Source organism: Bos javanicus, chromosome 13 (genome assembly GCF_032452875.1).
Source record: "Bos javanicus breed banteng chromosome 13, ARS-OSU_banteng_1.0, whole genome shotgun sequence".
NCBI classification, from domain to species: domain Eukaryota; kingdom Metazoa; phylum Chordata; class Mammalia; order Artiodactyla; family Bovidae; genus Bos; species Bos javanicus.
In genome coordinates this window covers 10,514,427-10,532,267 of record NC_083880.1, presented here as the reverse complement: position 1 = coordinate 10,532,267, position 17,841 = coordinate 10,514,427, and the positions used below count along the sequence as shown (strand labels likewise).

The window sequence follows — 17,841 nt, the reverse complement described above, 5'->3', positions numbered from 1 at the left end:
GCAAAGAATGGAGTATGCATCTAATACTGCTTCTACGCCAAACCCAATGCAAACTATGTATCATAAAGGAATTTAAACACCCACACGCGAATTGGGCAAACAGGCACCGACGGCAAAATTACGGAAGCCAAAAAGCACGGGGACAAGTGGCAAAGGATTTAGTAGATGCAAGCAAGCGGAGACGAGAGCAGCAATGGGGAACGCTGAGGAACCACTAGGTGCACAGCTACCCCTTCAAACATTCAGGCACGGAAACCGCCAGATACCTCAGTCCTCACGGAAGAGAGCGAGCTGAGCTAAGGGTGATGGGGAAAAGGTGCTCCAAATACCAATGGAGGCAACTCTCTGGGAGTCCAGCAGTTAGGCCTTGGCATGCTCACTGCAGAGTTCAATCCCTGGGTTAGGGAACTAAGACCCCATAAGCCAGGCAGCACAGCCCCACCCCCCTCAAAAAAGCAAAAAAAAAAGTGGTAAAGAAAACATGCAGATACAAATAGATCCCTGGATCCTTGCCGTCTCCAACCTGGTCCTCACTCAACAGAAGTCATGATGCTTCTCTGGAATAAAAACAGAGGGTCTCTAGACAGGGGCACCACACACAATGGGCTCAGGAACAACCAGAGATTAAGTGACCATACGGCTGTCCCCTCGTGTGACATACCTTCCCACTCAGCTCCCAGGGGCCCACATCAGACCTCCACTCAGTCAGGAGTCAGAGATTCCTCTCCAGGAAACCAGACCAAGAGCAAAGACCTTAAAACATTGACCCCAGGGATTTTTCAAGTAACTGCCTACCAAGCACCCTACAGAAAAGGAACCTCTGAGTATACAAGCCCCATCCATTCATGCAGAGCTCCCAATCGTGCATTTTCATCCCTTTTCTCTTACTCGTGATACATGAGGTTCACTGGGCATTTAAGGAAAGCCTCTAATGTGCACAAACAGACCCAAATAAACAGAAGACAGCAACATGGAAGATACAGTGGATTCTTGGATTCTTCAAAAACATTAAAAAAAAAAAAAACTTTAGGGGTGATATTCCACTCAAACCAAAAATAAATGCTATTAAGAACATTTTCTTAAAACTGAAAAAAACTTGGAAATTAAAATACATAATGGCAGGCAGGAAAAAAATCAGTAAGACTGAAAGGTAAAGCTGAAGAAATCTTTCAAAAAGTAGAACAAAATAAGAGATTTTGGGAGAAAAAAGAAAACAAAGTGGAATGTCAGGAGAGGAGGTCCTGAAGGGTGGGAGGTCCACGGAGTGGGAAACACAGGAGCAGAGCGCTTATCAACTAAGTAAGGACATTTTTCTAGGACTGAAGAACGTAAGGTTTTGTTTGAAAAGGTTCAAGAGCGCCAAGGACAGAGAATGCAAACACAGCAAGGGAAATTTTCACGGACCACTGGGGGGCGGGAAACAGAGTTCTAAGAGCTTGAAGAGAAAAAGAAAAGTGTCACAACAACGTGGCCGCTAGGCCACAAAGCAATGCCTTTGAATCTCTGAGTGACCTCTGGCTACATGCTGTTAAACTATCAATGCTGGGAGAAGAGAATAAAAGCATTTTCAGACGCTTGAGATTTATCTCATCTTTACAGGGAAACTGCTCAAGGATGCATGCCACCAAAGGGGGAACAAGTCAAGAAAGGGATGACACAGGGCTCAGGACATCTAACCTAAGAGGTACAGAGACTCACTGAGATGGGGTATGCCCCACAAGAGGGCAGGCAGATGGAGCAGAGGAAGGGCTTCACAGCTGTCCCGACCTCAAAGTGGACACCAGGCAAGTCAGCAGAACCATCGCCTTTATCAGCAGTGGATGGCTGAGCTCAAAGGCGAATGCTCCTAACAGGAACAACTTACAGAAGCTTCATGGCTTTTTAAATCAGTATCTTAGCAAGATCACTGCTTTCTAAAATCAAAAAAACAGAAATAAAAAGCTGACTGAATCAGAGGAATTTATACACTCACACCTACCTATATACACAGATAGGCAGGAAAGTGCTGACAGAAGAGGCCTTTTTAGGGTAGGCGGGCTGCTGGAAAAGAGATGAGACGGACATTTTGCTATTCACACGTTCATTCTTTGACTTGTGCACCACAAATAGGACTTGTTCCAAAATGAAAAAAATACATTCCCCCATTTAAAAAAGGATGGAATGAAAAAATCCTGAGCATCATGCGTAGCAAGGAAGTAGCTTTGTTTGTTAAACAGGTAAAACTATGCCTAATGTACACACATTGAGTCAGTGTTCACCATACATGTGTCTAATGGATTGTGACAGAAAATGCTTCCTGTTGTGGGCTGCAAAGAAATCTGACAGTGCTAAATCGAGCACCTCTGCAACTAAAAAACTATCTTTCCTGCAATACCACGCTCACTGGGTCCTGGGCACTACTGTATCTAGGATGCGTGTGTGCCAGTGGGCGAGTGTGTGAATGGAACCAGAAAACAGCCAGCCTTGTGTCAGCGTTCCACGGGCACGGCCCGCTCGTGGCTACGAGGCATTCCTCCATAACGACAGTGTTTGGGTGAGCCTCTGGACAACTGAGAATCTGTGGCTTTTTAGGCATGTGGGCAACTATGAAAAACAGTAAAGAATTATTTTAAAACAAACCCCCCTAAAAATTAATAAATTTAATTATTTAATAGGTCTATTCCAAGATTTCTTAATATCTTCTGTAACATTCCATTCAGAATGCAGAAAGCCAAAGTTCTTCCCTAAGGATGGGTGCAAATGGAAAGTAATAACACATTACAAGTAACGCAATTATGTCATTCCCCACCAGATCACTTTTGTTGAAGAACTGCTCACTTAGCAACTGAGGTGCCCACCTGTTGAGATCTGCTAGAGATCCCAGGAACTGGGAGCAATGAGCCTTCTCAGGCAGCATAATGAACGCAAGTGCTGGACTGTCTCGTGAGCAAACTGAAAGGACAAACCCTCAGCACCGCACTCGCCCCCCCTGAGAAATCACACACACAACCATTTTCCTATCAACAGCCTTCAACTTAACAATTTAAAACATCTACACTGCAACTGAGGTCACATGGGCACCACACCTAGAAGAGTTTTACACAAACATTCCCTGTTCACAGGCGTTCAGTTTCAGAGCCACAACAATGCTCTTCACAGTCAAGGGCACAATCACATTTTAAAAAATTACGAGTGGGATGTGTAACAGGCACTTGCACAATGCCTGAGAACCCTTTCTTGGGAGAATACCTGAAGGAGCCATTCTATATATATCCAAACAATCGAACATTTTACATTAGTAGTTTCCTATACAAAAGTTAAAAAAGGTACCCCACCAAAAAACAACCCAGATCAGTATTTCTTTTTTCCTTAATTAACCTTTTTATTCCAGGTATGGTTGGCGAAATCATGAGACTTTCTAGCCTCCTGGTCTTGAGAGAAGTTTTTCAAGTTGCAGGATGCCTCACTTTGGACTTAAGAGTAAGCTCAAAGCAAACCCTGAAATGGGTATAGAAATTTGTGAAACAATGACAGTTTCCAAAAGTTCAAGTATTAAAATGGCACCCTGGAAATGGTTAAGAGTACAATCTATTCTTCCGTCAGTTTTCACCACATGGTGAAACTATCCGTCAGGAGACAACAGAGGAGGCACAGCACGATTAGGATGCGCCAAGGCGACCCCTTCTGATGTGCTCACAGGGCAACAGCCTGGGGCCACGCGGCCTGCACTCCGCACAGCGAGACTGGCCGGCCCCTCAACCCCTCCGCACTCCTGGGAAAAGACAGTGCAAGTACTTCCCTAAGAGGCGAGGAAGACTAACAAGAACCTACACACTCACTCTGGAAAGTTGGGAAAACGTTACGGAAAAGGAGCACTGTATGTTGAGTTTAACAGCTTTTTTACTGGAAGAATTTATTGGTCACATACACACCAGAGGAAAACTATCCCCTCCCCCCACAAAAAGGTAAGGCAGAAAAATTAGATTCATAAGAGAAGTATACATTCAAAGTAGGCAAAAATATGATGCATGTGTTTAAAACAGAAAAATATGAAAATAATTTCACTATGAAATGCTTTGATTGGCATGTAACTTGGTACTTACTTCATATCAACCAGATCCAACTGCTCTAATAAATCTCTATTATATGTTTCAAAATAGCTATTTAAAAAAAAAAAATCTATTTTTAAGCCAAAACATAAAATCTGTATTTGTACATCCATGAACAAATCATCTTCCTTGGTATCTTCAGAGATCCAAGATGCTAACAGATTAATAAAATAATTTTTTTTTTTTTTAAATCTCAAGCCACAGATTAACAAATATACTTCTTCAAAGTTTCCTGGATGACACTACTAAAAGTTACTTGTATTAATGTACTCTGGATTTTCAGATATAAATACAAGTCAATGGTCGGTTGGCCATTACATGACAACTGTAATTATCCTTAGAATTGGGTCACAGTATAGAGAATGCTTTATCTTTTCTTAGCTGGAACCCTGTTATTTGACCCTAAAATTCGTAAGTATACCGTTTTCTGTGCTTTAAGTGGACACACTGACTTTGCAGTCTATGCTGTGTAAGAGGGCAGGTAACTCTAGCACAGAAGAAACGATATAATGCGGTGTGGGGGATGACTTCAGGGGCACCACCCCATTTTTATTTATCCAGACTGTTGCCTTCAGCCCTGCATTGAGGCCTCCTTGTATATCGGTTTCCAGCGTGTCACCAACCATCACACAGTCCCCAGGCTGTACCCCGAGGAGGTCACAAGAGTAATAAAATATGGAAGGGGCCGGTTTCTCCTCCTTCTGCTCTCCACCCACAACAATAGCGTCAAAATAGGACTGACAGGCACAAGCCTCAATCTTCTCCCTCTGGGTCTGTCGTTCTCCGTTTGTCAATAAGAGAAGGCGGACCTCCTTTCGAAGTTCAGTGAGCATGGCTTTGACCTCTTCGGCCAGCGTCATGTGCTGTAAACGTGTAGATTTCCACAGGAAATAACATTCTTCAGCTAATTTCCTATTGGCTGCACCGCCTTTGGTTTCCTGGATTGCTTCTTCCCAGTGTGAAGTCCTGAGGTCAGTAATGCACCTATTAGAAGGATGAAAGCATTCCTTGCTGAGTTTAACTTGAACTTTGTTGCAGATGATTTCAGCCTCTTCTTTGTAATGGTATTTTGATTGTAAGAGCTTTATCACCTAAATAAAGGAAAATAACTCCATCAACACACTTCATGTCTTCAATACCCATGTCCTCAGAAGCTGTGAGCCTATAAACCAAGAGCAAAGACAGATTCTAACTCCACTCCTGACTTGGGATGCTCTATTGCCACACCATTTCCGGTGGGAATTTGTCTTACTATAAGAGCACCATGGGACTTCCCTGGTGGTCCAGTGGTTCAGAATCTGCCTGTCAATGCAGGGGACAGGGGTTCAATCCCTGGTCCAGGATCTAAGATCCCACACGCCGTGGGGCAACAAGGCCCACGTGCTCCACAATGGGAAGCCCGTGCGCCACACCTGGAGAGTAGCCCCCACTCTCTGACCTAGCGAAAGCCCGCTCACAGCAACGAAGACCCACACAGCCAAAAATAAGTAATTAAAAGTTCAAAACACAAACAAACAAACAAAACACCAGAGTGAAGATTTCTCAACATTTCCAGACAATTCATTCACACACACACACACACACACACACACACACACTCCCTCCCCGCCCCCCGACTCCTCCTAAGGAGATTCTTTACATACAGCTATAAAAATCCCTCATTTGTCAGTTTAAGTCTGTCACCCTTTATTCTGCTCATGAAGACATGAAAATAAAACTGTGCTTATATTTAGTGAAATATATAGAATTTCTAACAACCAATATTTAGACTCTTCCCAGATATGAGGCTAGTTCACCTAACCTCTCCTCATCTATATCTATTTTATCTTTTGAAGGCCTAGTTTAGTTAACCACCATATAATAGGGGACCCAATTCTGTACTTTTAAAAACATATGTGTGTAGTTCCCATGGAATCAAGCACGTTCTGTGATTTCAGCAGTCTAATGACAGTGGTTCTTCCTAACTTACTTTTCTTTTTTTTTATTATTTTATTTTTTAACTTTACAATATTGTATTGGTTTTGCCATATATCAAAATGACTAACTTACTTTTCCAGATAAAAAACTTCAAGTAGTTCTGAGTCTCCCTCTTTGTCACACTGGTTCTGAATCCTTTATCATAATCCCTCTTAGGATCCCACAGCTCTTTACCTTGGCTTTTCATTATATGAGGTTCTTACCATGTGGCCTGTTTGCTAACATTTTCTAAGACTCCGATGTGGCAAGCATTATGCTCAAAGCTCACATATGCTATTTTTAATCTCTTCTACAACTCCCCGAGGGAGCTTCCTTCTTGAGACGAGAGAAAGGAAGTTTAGAACTGATAAAGAACTTGCCCCAGCTGAGCCTGAAGCCCATACCTGCCTACCTCCACAGGCCACATGTGTACCTTCATACTATGTATTCAGTGCTGGAGACTGGTCCCCTTGTTCTCATGACATTATCTGATAAGGACAATAATCATCACAAACGCTGGGTTGAGTGCCCTGAGAGTCACATGAAAAACTGGAACTCAACGGTAAGAAGCAATCCCAGAGTTGTTGGGTAAAGCAGGCAGAGGAAGAAACATTTAAACCAAGGCATTCCCAAGCCCAAAGGTGGGGATGGGAGGAGGATAAGAGCATTCTAGAAAGAAGGAACAGCACAAAGACCCAGTACTTGGGATTCTGTGAGCTGGGCAAGCTGGAAGCTGAGTTCGGCCGCAGTGGAGACCATGTGAGGGAGGGTGCCAGGTGAGGCTGGAACGGCGTTGCCAGATGCACCGGCACACCTCACGCCCACAGGTGCCACTGGCCTCCTCCACAAGGGCCTGGGCTTCTCGGCCCAAGAGCCGCATCTCTCCACACGGGCACCGGTGCACATGGGCTGGAGCCAGAGGACAGCCCGAGGAGTAGGTCTCAACCAGTAAAAAGCAGAAATTAGTGGGTAGATATCACAGCTTCCTTGCCCCTTCGGAGGGAGAGTGGAACATGTCTGCATGTGTCTCCCAGAGTCCCAAGCCGTGCGCACTGTTACCTGCTCCTCAGCAGGGTTCGTATGAGATTCTTCCCCTTTCCCGTCTGACTCCGCCATCCCCTGCAGCGCTTCCTAAGATCACTTGCCAAGTGAGTTACTTGCACTTGGGAGTGTAAATAATTCAATTACTTGATGTACTGGGGACTTCTGGGGAAAGTCGATCAGCCGCGGCACTTCTAGATCTTTGAGGATGAGCGCAATACACATGATTGGGGCTAAAATCTTCTTGTTGTCGAAGCAAAGCAGTCAAACAAGTGTTTCCTAAACTCTACAAGGAATAAATGATCTGCTATTCACGCCAGACACTCAGTTCACCTGCTGAAAAGGGGAAAGAGCTGAGTAGACCCCTTCTTCCTGTAATAGCTAAGAAAAGCCTTACTAGTCCAATGAAAATATACCAACCCTAAGAATTTTAGGTAAAGGCAAAACACTGAAATGTTTTGCTTTATAAAGTTAAATTCCAATGAACCAATCAAGCCTTTTCAGTCACCATCTTGTCTAGCAATGTCAAGTGACTTCCTCCAGTGCTATGAGGGTCACTATAGTTTCAGCAATGCTACTGCTATACAATAAAAGGACACAGGCCTCGAGGACTCCACAGTACTCCTGATTCAACAGGAACTGGCTCACTGTTCATTGGGTTAGAGCTCCCAATAAAGATCCAGTTTCCTGTAAACTGTAATTGGCAATTCATTAAATACATTCCTGGGATGTGAAAAAGCCAATCCGCTCACCTTAAAGGGAGATTCTTGCAGAGGCATGGCGTATGGATCCCAAGTTTCAAAACTGCTTCCCATTATATTCCCTGATTTAACTTTGCCACAATGACTAATTACATATTCATCTGGAATAACCAGTGGTATTTAAACAGTATTAGCATCTTTGGGGGAAAAAGTTTATCAGTCATTTACATATTATTATTAGTTCAAACAGAAATAACATCTAAAGTGAATTAGTCCACATTATTGGTGCAAACTCACCAAACATCTGCACTGAGAAAAGGGAAGTTTTAATTGAACTCGATAGAGATGAAGAAAAAGATCTCTAATTTGGAGGCATGACGACATCTTGTGTAAGGGCCTACAGTCCGTGTAAGGGCATCTTGGGCAGGCCTGAGGAGGGTTCTGCAGAGAATGAGGCCTCTAGACACCGATAGGCCCGAAGAAGGGAGACATGGGAGAGCAACATAAACTCAAACTCCATCTCCTTCCAGACTCTATTTCAGGTTATATCCCAACACATATAGAAAGCAAACACTGCCCTACCTCCTGCTTTCCAGACCCAGAATTAAAGTTACCACCATGAGTACTAATGTGTGTGTTTAAGTTGCTTCAGTCGTGCCCGACTCTTTGCAACCCTATAGACTGTAGCCTGCCAGGCTCCTCTGTCCATGGGATTCTCTAAGCAAGAGAAATACCAGAGTGGGTTGCCATTTCTCACTCCAGGGAGTACTCATGTTTAGATATGATTTTAAAAGACTTTTTTGAGGCCTACTGTGGGAGCCATATAACACATATGATTAAGATATGAAGTGGCTGAATTCTAAATAAAACTAACTTACAAATACATGCTCACAAAACATGATGGCTGCATACAGACTAACCAAGTCAACCAGTTTTCCTGTTATTTTTAGTTCAAGACTTTGTTCAAATATCATGTACTCCATGTGGCCTAACCTCACCAACCTATTTTGAAACTGCAATTCTCTCTCCCTCCACCTAACACATTTGTAAATAAAAGCACATTTATTATGTTCCCTGTCATTCCCATTGGAAAGTAAACTCAAAAATGCAGGAATATTTTTTGCTTTGTTCTCTGAGAAACCCCAATTTTCTGGAGGCTTCCGCTTGAGTTGTTGCTTAGTTGCTAAGTTCAATCTGACTCTTTTGCAACACCATGGACTGTGAGGCTCTTCAGGCTCCTCTGTCCATGGATTTCTGCTTGAGTGGTGACACTGAAATACAGGCCTGAAGTGGGTGGAAAAAAAGTAGCTTTCCCAGATGACTAAAAAAAACAGTAATAAAGCTGATGGCCAATATTTTGTAATAACTGTAAATGGAAAGTAACCTTTAAAACCTGTATAAAAATTTTAAGAAGAGGTTGGAAAAAGAAAAAATATTAGAGCTGATATTTAGTCAGTATGAGCTTCGCTGGTGGCTCAGACGGTAAAGAATTCACCTGTAATGCAGGAGACCAAGGTTCCATTCCTGGGTCATCCCTTGGAGAAGGGAACGGCAACCCACTTTGGTATTCTTGCCTGGAGAATCTCATGGACAGAGGAGCCTGGTGGGCTACAGTTTATGGGTCTCAAAGAGTTGGACAGAACTGAGTGACTAACACACACACACACACAGTCAGGACATGATTCCTTCTCCTCAAGCCCAAGGCAATGGCATTGCTGGACTTCCCCCTCCTCCTTTCATAAGGCATTCAGAGTGACTCAGAAAGCTGGCATGTTTCTTTTAACTAGGCCAACATCTGTGGCTGTTGTATTCTTATGGGATAAAGCGGTCCTAGATCCCTGTATAGTTAATCCTTGTATAGTTAATAGCATTTCACAGGATGTTTACAAAGGAAACATAAAGAGAAACAAGTCTGGAAAAATGAACTTTTATCCATCCATTCAACATTCATTCAACATTTACCATGTGTCAAACAAGATGAATATGACAGCTTGTCTCCTCTTTAGAAGCTCATTACTGGGACTTCTCTGGCAGTCCAATGGTTAAGAAAGCGAGTTTCCAATGCAAGGGGCAAGTGTCCAATTCCTGGTCAGGGAACTAAGATCTTATAAGCCTCACAGTGAGCCGCCCCGCTCCCCACTAAAAAAGGAAACTCAGTATTTAGTCATGGACATCTGAGTTGCAAAATTAATTGTAGTATCCTTTGACAAGAACATTAAAAGACATATGAACAAAATACAGAGCTGGTATAAGGGAGGGTGTAAAGACCAAGGAGAAATACAATCTGACTTTTGTTTTTAAAATTTCGCTGTGGTAGGAATGTGGAGGATGAAGAGGACACAGTAAGCCTGGAATCAAGATCACAGCAACAGTCTAGACAAGCAACAAGTCCAGCTTTAGCTAAGACAAGGGCATCGGGAATATGCAGGAGGGCACAGACTTAGAGACAGAGTGGACAGTAGTACAATTCTGGAACACTGGACTCCATGTACTTCTCATACATTACATTAAACCTAGCAGATAGGGTTTCTGAGAACTAATACCACTACTCAAAACACCACTATTGAAAGATCTGAGGGTTAGAGGGGTTAAATAACTTGTCTGGGTGCTTTCAGCTAGGTATGGAGGAAAACTGTGATTCAAACTCAACTGTCTCATTTTATGTATGTATTTATTTATATTTATTTTTTGGACAAGCCACATGGCTTGTGGGATCCTAGTTCCCTGCCCAGGGATTGAGCCCCCAACCCTTGGCTGAAAGCACAGAGTCCTAACCACTAGGTTGCCAGGGAATTCCCTCAACTGCCTGATTTTTAAAGCCAACACTCTTGGCCTATAGCAAGAATTGGACTAAAACAAGGATTTAATTACAACACATTGGACTTGGCCTGCCGAGAAAACACAGGTAAATATGTACAGTCTGCAGGGAGATACTGGAGGCAATGTATCAGGGGATGGTCATGATCAAAGGCGTGAAGATGGAAAGGTCAATCAATACTGTGTAATGCCTCAGTAAAGTTATTAAAATAGCCTTAAAATGTCCAGGATTCTATCAGTTTAGGAGGTGCCTAATGATTGCTTTTTTTTTTTTTTTTTACTTAAAAAATGGACATTGCTTTGTTTTTTGCAAAAACTGTATAAAAAATTGTTAACATTTTTTCAATGCATATTTTGGAGAATCACTCTGCTAAACTATTATACACATTAACTCAATTAATTCCCAAAAGTAGTCTTTTGAAGTTGGCCCTAGTGTTGTACTGTAACACAGATGAGAAACTCAGGCTCTGCATTGAATTATCTGCCCCAGATCTCAGAGCAAACTGTGGCGCCAAGATGATTAAAGATTGATTACACTCTTATGGAGAATAAGATAATATTAAATGAAGACATCTTGATTGGAAAAAAAAAATAAACAAGAGTACTGGACAGATCCGAAAACGCACCAGGAGTGTAATGCACCAAGAAAGGACGAAGAGGCTGAAGATCCGGGGAGATACAACTTAACAAAGCATGAAGTGGGCGGGGCACGAAGGGTTGGAAGGATCAGGTTCCGAAAGTGGGCTTTTCAGATATGGTAATCCTTCGTTTATTTCCCTTAAAGCTGAATGCAGAAAAACCCAAGCAAGGGTGGCTTCGGGTCTTGAAAGGAATGGGAAAAGGCTGAAAGAGCATCAGTGGGTACGGGAAGCGGAGGGTGCCGCTTCTGAGCAAGACCTCGTGAAAGTAAACGTGGTAAGGGTTACACTCACCGCGGGGACACCTGAGTGAAGCGTTCATGCTCCAAGGTCCAGCGCACACAGCACCGGGGGTCCACACTCCCGCGGCCAGGCCGGGAGAGCTGGGTGCGCGCGCGTATCGGCAGCTCCAAACCCGCCCCGACAGGAAGCCAGGCGCCCCGCGCGCGGCAGCCGCTCGGCGCGGCGGCAACCCTGCCCTCGTGGCAGTTCAGCGACACCCTTCCGGGAGCCCGCGCGCCGCGAGCGCCGTCCGCTCGCAGACGCCCCTCGCACTCCGCGCGGGGCGGCCGGCACACGGGGCCTCCGGGGTGAGGGGCCCTGACGCCCAAGGGGGAGACGGGGCAGTGCCAGGGGCCCGAGAGAAGAGGGCGCGGGGCGCAGAGCTCGCCGAAGGGAAACGGGAGACAGGACGTTACCTCCAACATGCCCTTCCGACTCGCTCCGGCCGTGTCGATGAGCGTGTTGTCCAGGTCGAAGAAGACCGCCCGCACTCGGCTCAGCCCCATACCCCCGCCGCCAGCGCGACGCGCAAACTAGCCGCCGCCGCCACAGCCGCTGCCACCGCGCGCGCATGCGCGAACCTGGCCCGCGGACGGGGAAGGCGAGGGCGGAGCCGAGAGGCACCCCGAACCTTCCGCACCGGCGATGAGCTCCCGCGAGAGGTCTGCAGACCTGAACCCTCCGGAACGCTGAGGTCCCGCGAGACCCCGGCATCGCGCACCTCAGGACTCCTCACCGTGCTACGGCTCTTCTGAGTGGGGCGTGTGTGGGGTGGTCGGGGGCGCCGATCGCTCCTTTGTGCATGTTTCTGCTTAACTTGGAGAACTATCAGAAACCTCAGAGATGCAGAACACCACCTTTATGGCAGAATGCTAAGAGGAACTGAAGAGCCTCTTGATGAAAGTGAAAGAGGAGAGTGAAAAAGTTGGCTTAAAACTCAACATTCAGAAAACTAAGATCATGGCATCCGGTCCCATCACCGCATGGCAAATAGATGGGGAAGCAATGGAAACGGTGAGAGACTTTCTTTTCTTGGGCTCCAAAATCACTGCAGATGATGACTGCAGCCATGAAATTAAAAGACGCTTACTCCTTGGAAGAAAAGTTGTGACCAACTTAGACGGCATATTAAAAAGCAGAGACATTGCTTTCCCAACAAAGGTCCATCTACTCAAGGCTATGGTTTTTCCAGTACTCATGTATGGATGTGAGACAATTGTAGACAATTTTAGATCTGATTGGAAAGGGTGATACTTATCTCTAAGGAGACATATTTTGTAGGGGAAAACCAAAATTTTTTCCCTCTGTGTGAAGAGCCCTAAAGTACAAACATGCACACAGTTGAAGATCAAGAACTACTTCTTGGATGAATGGAGGAGCATTTGACTTTTTTTTAGCTCACTTTATGAGAATGAGGATTTGGAAATATTGTTACCATAGAAACAGGACTCCCTAGGATGAGAACATGATGTGAGGCCATAATCTTATGCACTGTGATATGTGATCTCTTATTCCAGTATGAAACAGGGATTCTAAAAAGGAAGGCAAAATTTTGTCTTTTGAAGACAATGGAAATTAATCAGTGTGCAAAATGCAATGTGCCACGTGGTTAAACAAAACAATGGGAGTGTGATCCTAGGCAAGTTAGGTAATAAACAATCTCAATTCAGTTCAGTCGCTCAGTCATGTCCAACTCTTTGCAACCCCATGAATCGCAGCACACCAGGCCTCCCTGTCCATCACCAACTCCCAGAGTTCACTCAGACTCATGTCCATTCAGTCAGTGATGCCATCTAGCCATCTCATCCTCTGTCGTCCCCTTCTCCTCCTGCCCCTAGTCCCTCCCAGCATCAGAGTCTTTTCCAATGAGTCACCTCTTTGCATGAGGTGGCCAAAGTACTGGAGTTTCAGCTTTAGCATCATTCCTGCCAAAGAAATCCCAGGGCTGATCTCCTTCAGAATGCACTGGTTGGATCTCCTTGCAGTCCAAGGGACTCTCAAAAGTCTTCTCCAACACCACAGTTCAAAAGCATCAATTCTTCAGCGCTCAACTTTCTTCACAGTCCAACTCTCACATCCATACACGACCACTGGAAAAACCATAGCCTTGACTAGACAGACCTTTGTTGGCAAAGTAATGTCTCTGCTTTTTAATATGCTATCTAGGTTGGTCATAACTTTTCTTCCAAGGAGTAAGCCTCTTTTAATTTCATGGCTGCAATCACCATCTGCAGTGATTTTGGAGCCCAAAAAAATAAAGTCTGACACTGTTCCACTGTTTCCCCATCTATTTCCCATGAAGTGATGGGACAAGATGCCATGATCTTCGTTTTCTGAATGTTGAGCTTTAAGCCAACTTTTTTACTCCACTTTCACTTTCATCAAGAGGCTTTTTAGTTCCTCTTCACTTTCTGCCATAAGGGTGGTGTCATCTGCATATCTGAGGCTATTGATATTTCTCCCAGCAATCTTGATTCCAGCTTGTGCTTCATCCAGCCCAGCGTTTCTCTTGATGTACTCTGCATAGAAGTTAAATAAGCAGGGTGACAATATACAGTCTTGACATACACCTTTTCCTATTTGGAACCAGTCAGTTGTTCCATGTCCAGTTCTAACTGTTGCTTCCTGACCTGCATATAGGTTTCTCAAGAGGCAGGTCAGGTGATCTGGTATTCCCGTCTCTTTCAGAATTTACCAAAATTTATTGTGATCCACACAGTCAAAGGCTTTGGCATAGTCAATAAAGCAGAAATAGATGTTTTTCTGGAACTCTCTTGCTTTTTCCATGATCCAGTGGATGCTGGCAATTTGATCTCTGGTTCCTTGCCTTTTCTAAAACCAGCTTGAACATCTGGAAGTTCACGGTTCACGTATTGCTGAAGCCTGGCTTGGAGAATTTTGAGCATTACTTTACTAGCGTGTGAGATGAGTGCAACTGCGCGGTAGTTTGAGCGTTCTTTGGCATTGCCTTTGTTTGGGATTGGAATGAAAACTGACCTTTTCCAGTCCTGTGGCTACTGCTGAGTTTTCCAAATTTGCTGGCATATTGAGTGCAGCACTTTCACAGCATCATCTTTCAGGATTTGGAATAGCTCAACTGGAATTCCATAAACAATCTACTGATCTCTAAATAGCATTATGGCTAAATAAAGCTATTCAAAAGAATAAGGTAAACCTATATACAGTCACATGTTATGATCCTTTGATGTATTTGGTGAAAAATATAATCTGCATACAGAGATTTTTTTTTTTTTTTCTTTTTTGCTCAGTCCTGTCTGACTCTTTGCCACCACATGGACTATACAGTCCAGGGAATTCTTCAGGCCAGAATACCAGACTGGGTAGCCTTTCCCTTTGCCAGGGGATTTTCCCAACCCAGGGCTTGAACCTGGGTTTGATACATACACAGATAGTACAATAATATGAAAAAGATACCCTTGCATATATCTGGACCTGCTTGCAAATGCAAAGAAAATGGTAAGGATAAACTCCCACTTTTTAACACTTCCATTAAGAAGAGGAACGTGAAGAAAAAAAAAGAAGAGGAACATGATAGAAGGAAGTTTGGGTTCTTCTATTCCCACTTTTATTTTATGCATTTACTTTGAAATTTTTACAAGGAGAACGTGTCTGTAAAGAATAACTAAATGATGTGTACCAGTTCACCAAATGCTTACCTGAGAACCATGCTTCTGGATGATCCCCTCAAAGGTAAAATCTGCCACTTAGAACACAGGGGAAATCTGTGCCTTTTGTGTGAGTGTGTGTGTGTGAGTGTCTCTGTCTGTGAACAAGCCAGATTCTCCCAGGCACTTCTGAGTGACGTAAGCACTCATTTCATTCGCCTTTAAGAAGTGCTTCTTGTACTAACTAAATCCTGAGAAGGTGGGTGCCAGAGACAAATTTGGGGCTAGTTAAACCATGGCATGTGGTCCCATCACTTTATGGCAAATAAATGGGGAAACAATGGAAAAGAGAGACTTTCCTTTTCTTGGGCTCCAAAATCACTGCAGATGGTGACTGCAGCCATGAAACTAAAAGACACTTGCTCCTTGGAAGAAAAGCTATGACCAACCTAGAAAGCATATTAAAAAGCAGAGACATTACTTTGCCAACAAAGGTCTGTCCAGTCAAAGCTATGGTTTTTCCAGTAGTCATGTATGGATGTGAGAGTTGGAGTAAAAAGAGAGCTGACTGCTGAAGAACTGATGCTTTTTAACTGTGGTGTTGGAGAAGACTTGAGAGTCCCTTGAACTGCAAGGAGATCCAACCAGTCCATTCTAAAGGAAATCAGTCCTGAATATTCATTGGGAGGGCTGATGCTGAGGCTGAAACTCCAATACTTCGCCACCTGATGCAAAGAACTGACTTATTGGAAAAGACCCTGAGGCTGGGAAAGATTGAAGGTGGGAGGAGAAGGGGACAACAGAGGATGAGATGGTTGGAAGGCATCACTACTTCATGGACATGAGTTTCAGCAAGCTCAGGGAGGTGGTGAAGGACAGGGAGGCCTGGCATGCTGCAGTCCATGGGTTCGCAAAGAGTCAGACATGACTGAGCAACTGACCTGAACTGAACTGAGGCCACCATGTGACTGCCACAGACTCTCTAGCATTCAGGTGTGAGCAGCCCGGGTTCAAAGACTCACTTGGAACTTCTCCAGGAAACCATTGGGTGCTGGAGACGGGCGCTCTGTCCAACAGCTCTTTTCTGATCTTCTGTGCTGTATGGGAACCTGGTCTTTATTCCTGGAAATGAGCCTTAATCCCTCAAGTTTGCAACAGAGGTTCAGCGCGAGGCGGGATAAGAGCCTGTGTCCAGTCCCGGGGGCCCAGGCTGGAGTCCGGGCCTGACCTGGGGAGAGAGATCTGTCTCTCCGCAGGGCCTGGCCTAGAGCCTGAGCCGCCCTTGGCCTCGGGTCAAGACAAGGAACCGAGCTTGGCTGGGCGGCGGGACAGAGCACAGAGCCCCTTCCCGAGTTGCGGTTGAGACTCCACTACTTCCACCAGTATCACAGACAGAACCAAATGGCCCAGCGGCCCCACTGCCACACTGACTGCCTGGAGCCACCACTGTCTTGGGCCTTCAGTTGGGCTGGAAGGTGGGCTCGCACCCCTGGCTCTTCCTGCTGCTGTCCATGGTGTTAATGGCTGTTCTCAGCACTGGCCTGATTTACCTGCCCCAGGATGAAGACGACGACCTCGAGCAGCAGTACACCCCGGTAGGGAGCCCTACCAAGGCTGAGCAATGCTTTGTGCAGGAACATTTCACTGCCAACAACTCTCTCATCTTCTTCATCTCCAGGAAGTGCACCGAGGTCAATTATGCCTCCATCCTAGTGGTCTCCAACACCGAGACACCACTGGAGCCGGAAATCTTAGAAGAAATTAGCAAGGTGGAAGGTGCATGGCAGGCTTTGACTGTGATACAGGACAACAGAACCCAGATCCCCTACAGCAAGGTATGCACTAAAAACCAGGGCTCCTGTGTCCTCCCAACCCACTCTTGTTCGCCTGAAAAAGTAACAGGGGGCCTCAACCTGAAAAGCATCACCTTCCCCATCTACAGCCTAGCCAGTCAGATCGTCAACCTGGCCAACATCCTGGGAGGAACTGTCTTAGGCGAGAGTATGGGGCTGATCCAGGTACTCCTCCAGGCCAAAGCCCTGCGGCTGCAGTACTACCTGAAGACAGGTGAAGGAGAGGAAAATGAACGTAGCAAGGCGTGGATGATCCATTTCCTAATGAAGGTTGGCAGCCTTGAACAGAGTCTGGCCTTGAAGAAGATCAAGGTACCCAGCAGCTGGGGTTAATAGGGAGGCCAGGAGAAGGTGGGAAGGATAAGACTTGTTCCAAGGACCATAGCAGCAGCACTCCCAGATTATCAGATAGAGTCCTTGACTGGAAGCTAGGTGTGCTCTGCTCTATTTGATCCTTAATCCAACTTTCTTAAAATAGAACAGTGAAGAAAGCCACAATAGATTCTAAAAAAAGAGTGGGTATGTGTATACCTGATTCACATTGCTGTGCACATGAAACTAACACATTATAAAGCAACTATACTACAATCATTTTTTTTTTTAAGTAAAAAGAGATAGGATGTAAAACAAACAAACAAAAAATGCCACAAATCTTAAATCCTTGGTAACATTCTGGTTAAAAACACAAGTTGTACATTCTCAGGGGAGGTCTGCTCAGTACAGACGTTGATCTTCAGGTCTAGTTTGGTTTTGTGGTCAAATTACTCTGCAATTCTTACTTCCAGTTTAAGCCTTTGCTGTTTCAGGGAGCCCCCTAAACTTTGTTTGAAGTTCATTGG

The 17,841-nt window shown here is 44.8% G+C and overlaps 2 protein-coding genes across 2 annotated transcripts in view; both read right to left on the bottom strand.

Moving 5' to 3' along the window:
• The window catches only part of LOC133258930 (ninein-like protein), a 120,090-nt gene extending 108,063 nt beyond the window's left edge, over nt 1-12,027 (bottom strand). Inside the window, exon 1 of the mRNA XM_061435666.1 lies at nt 11,940-12,027. The gene's annotated coding sequence lies outside the window, so the exon portion shown is untranslated. The remainder of the gene's footprint in view (nt 1-11,939) is intronic.
• On the bottom strand, nt 3,862-12,127 carry NANP (N-acetylneuraminic acid phosphatase). The gene is made up of 2 exons (XM_061435668.1): nt 11,940-12,127; nt 3,862-5,179 (listed from the first exon to the last, which is right to left on the bottom strand). Exons 1-2 carry the CDS (start codon nt 12,027-12,029, stop codon nt 4,523-4,525), a joined length of 747 nt encoding a protein of 248 aa, XP_061291652.1. The 5' UTR covers nt 12,030-12,127; the 3' UTR covers nt 3,862-4,522.
• Nucleotides 12,128-17,841: the final 5,714 nt, after the last annotated feature.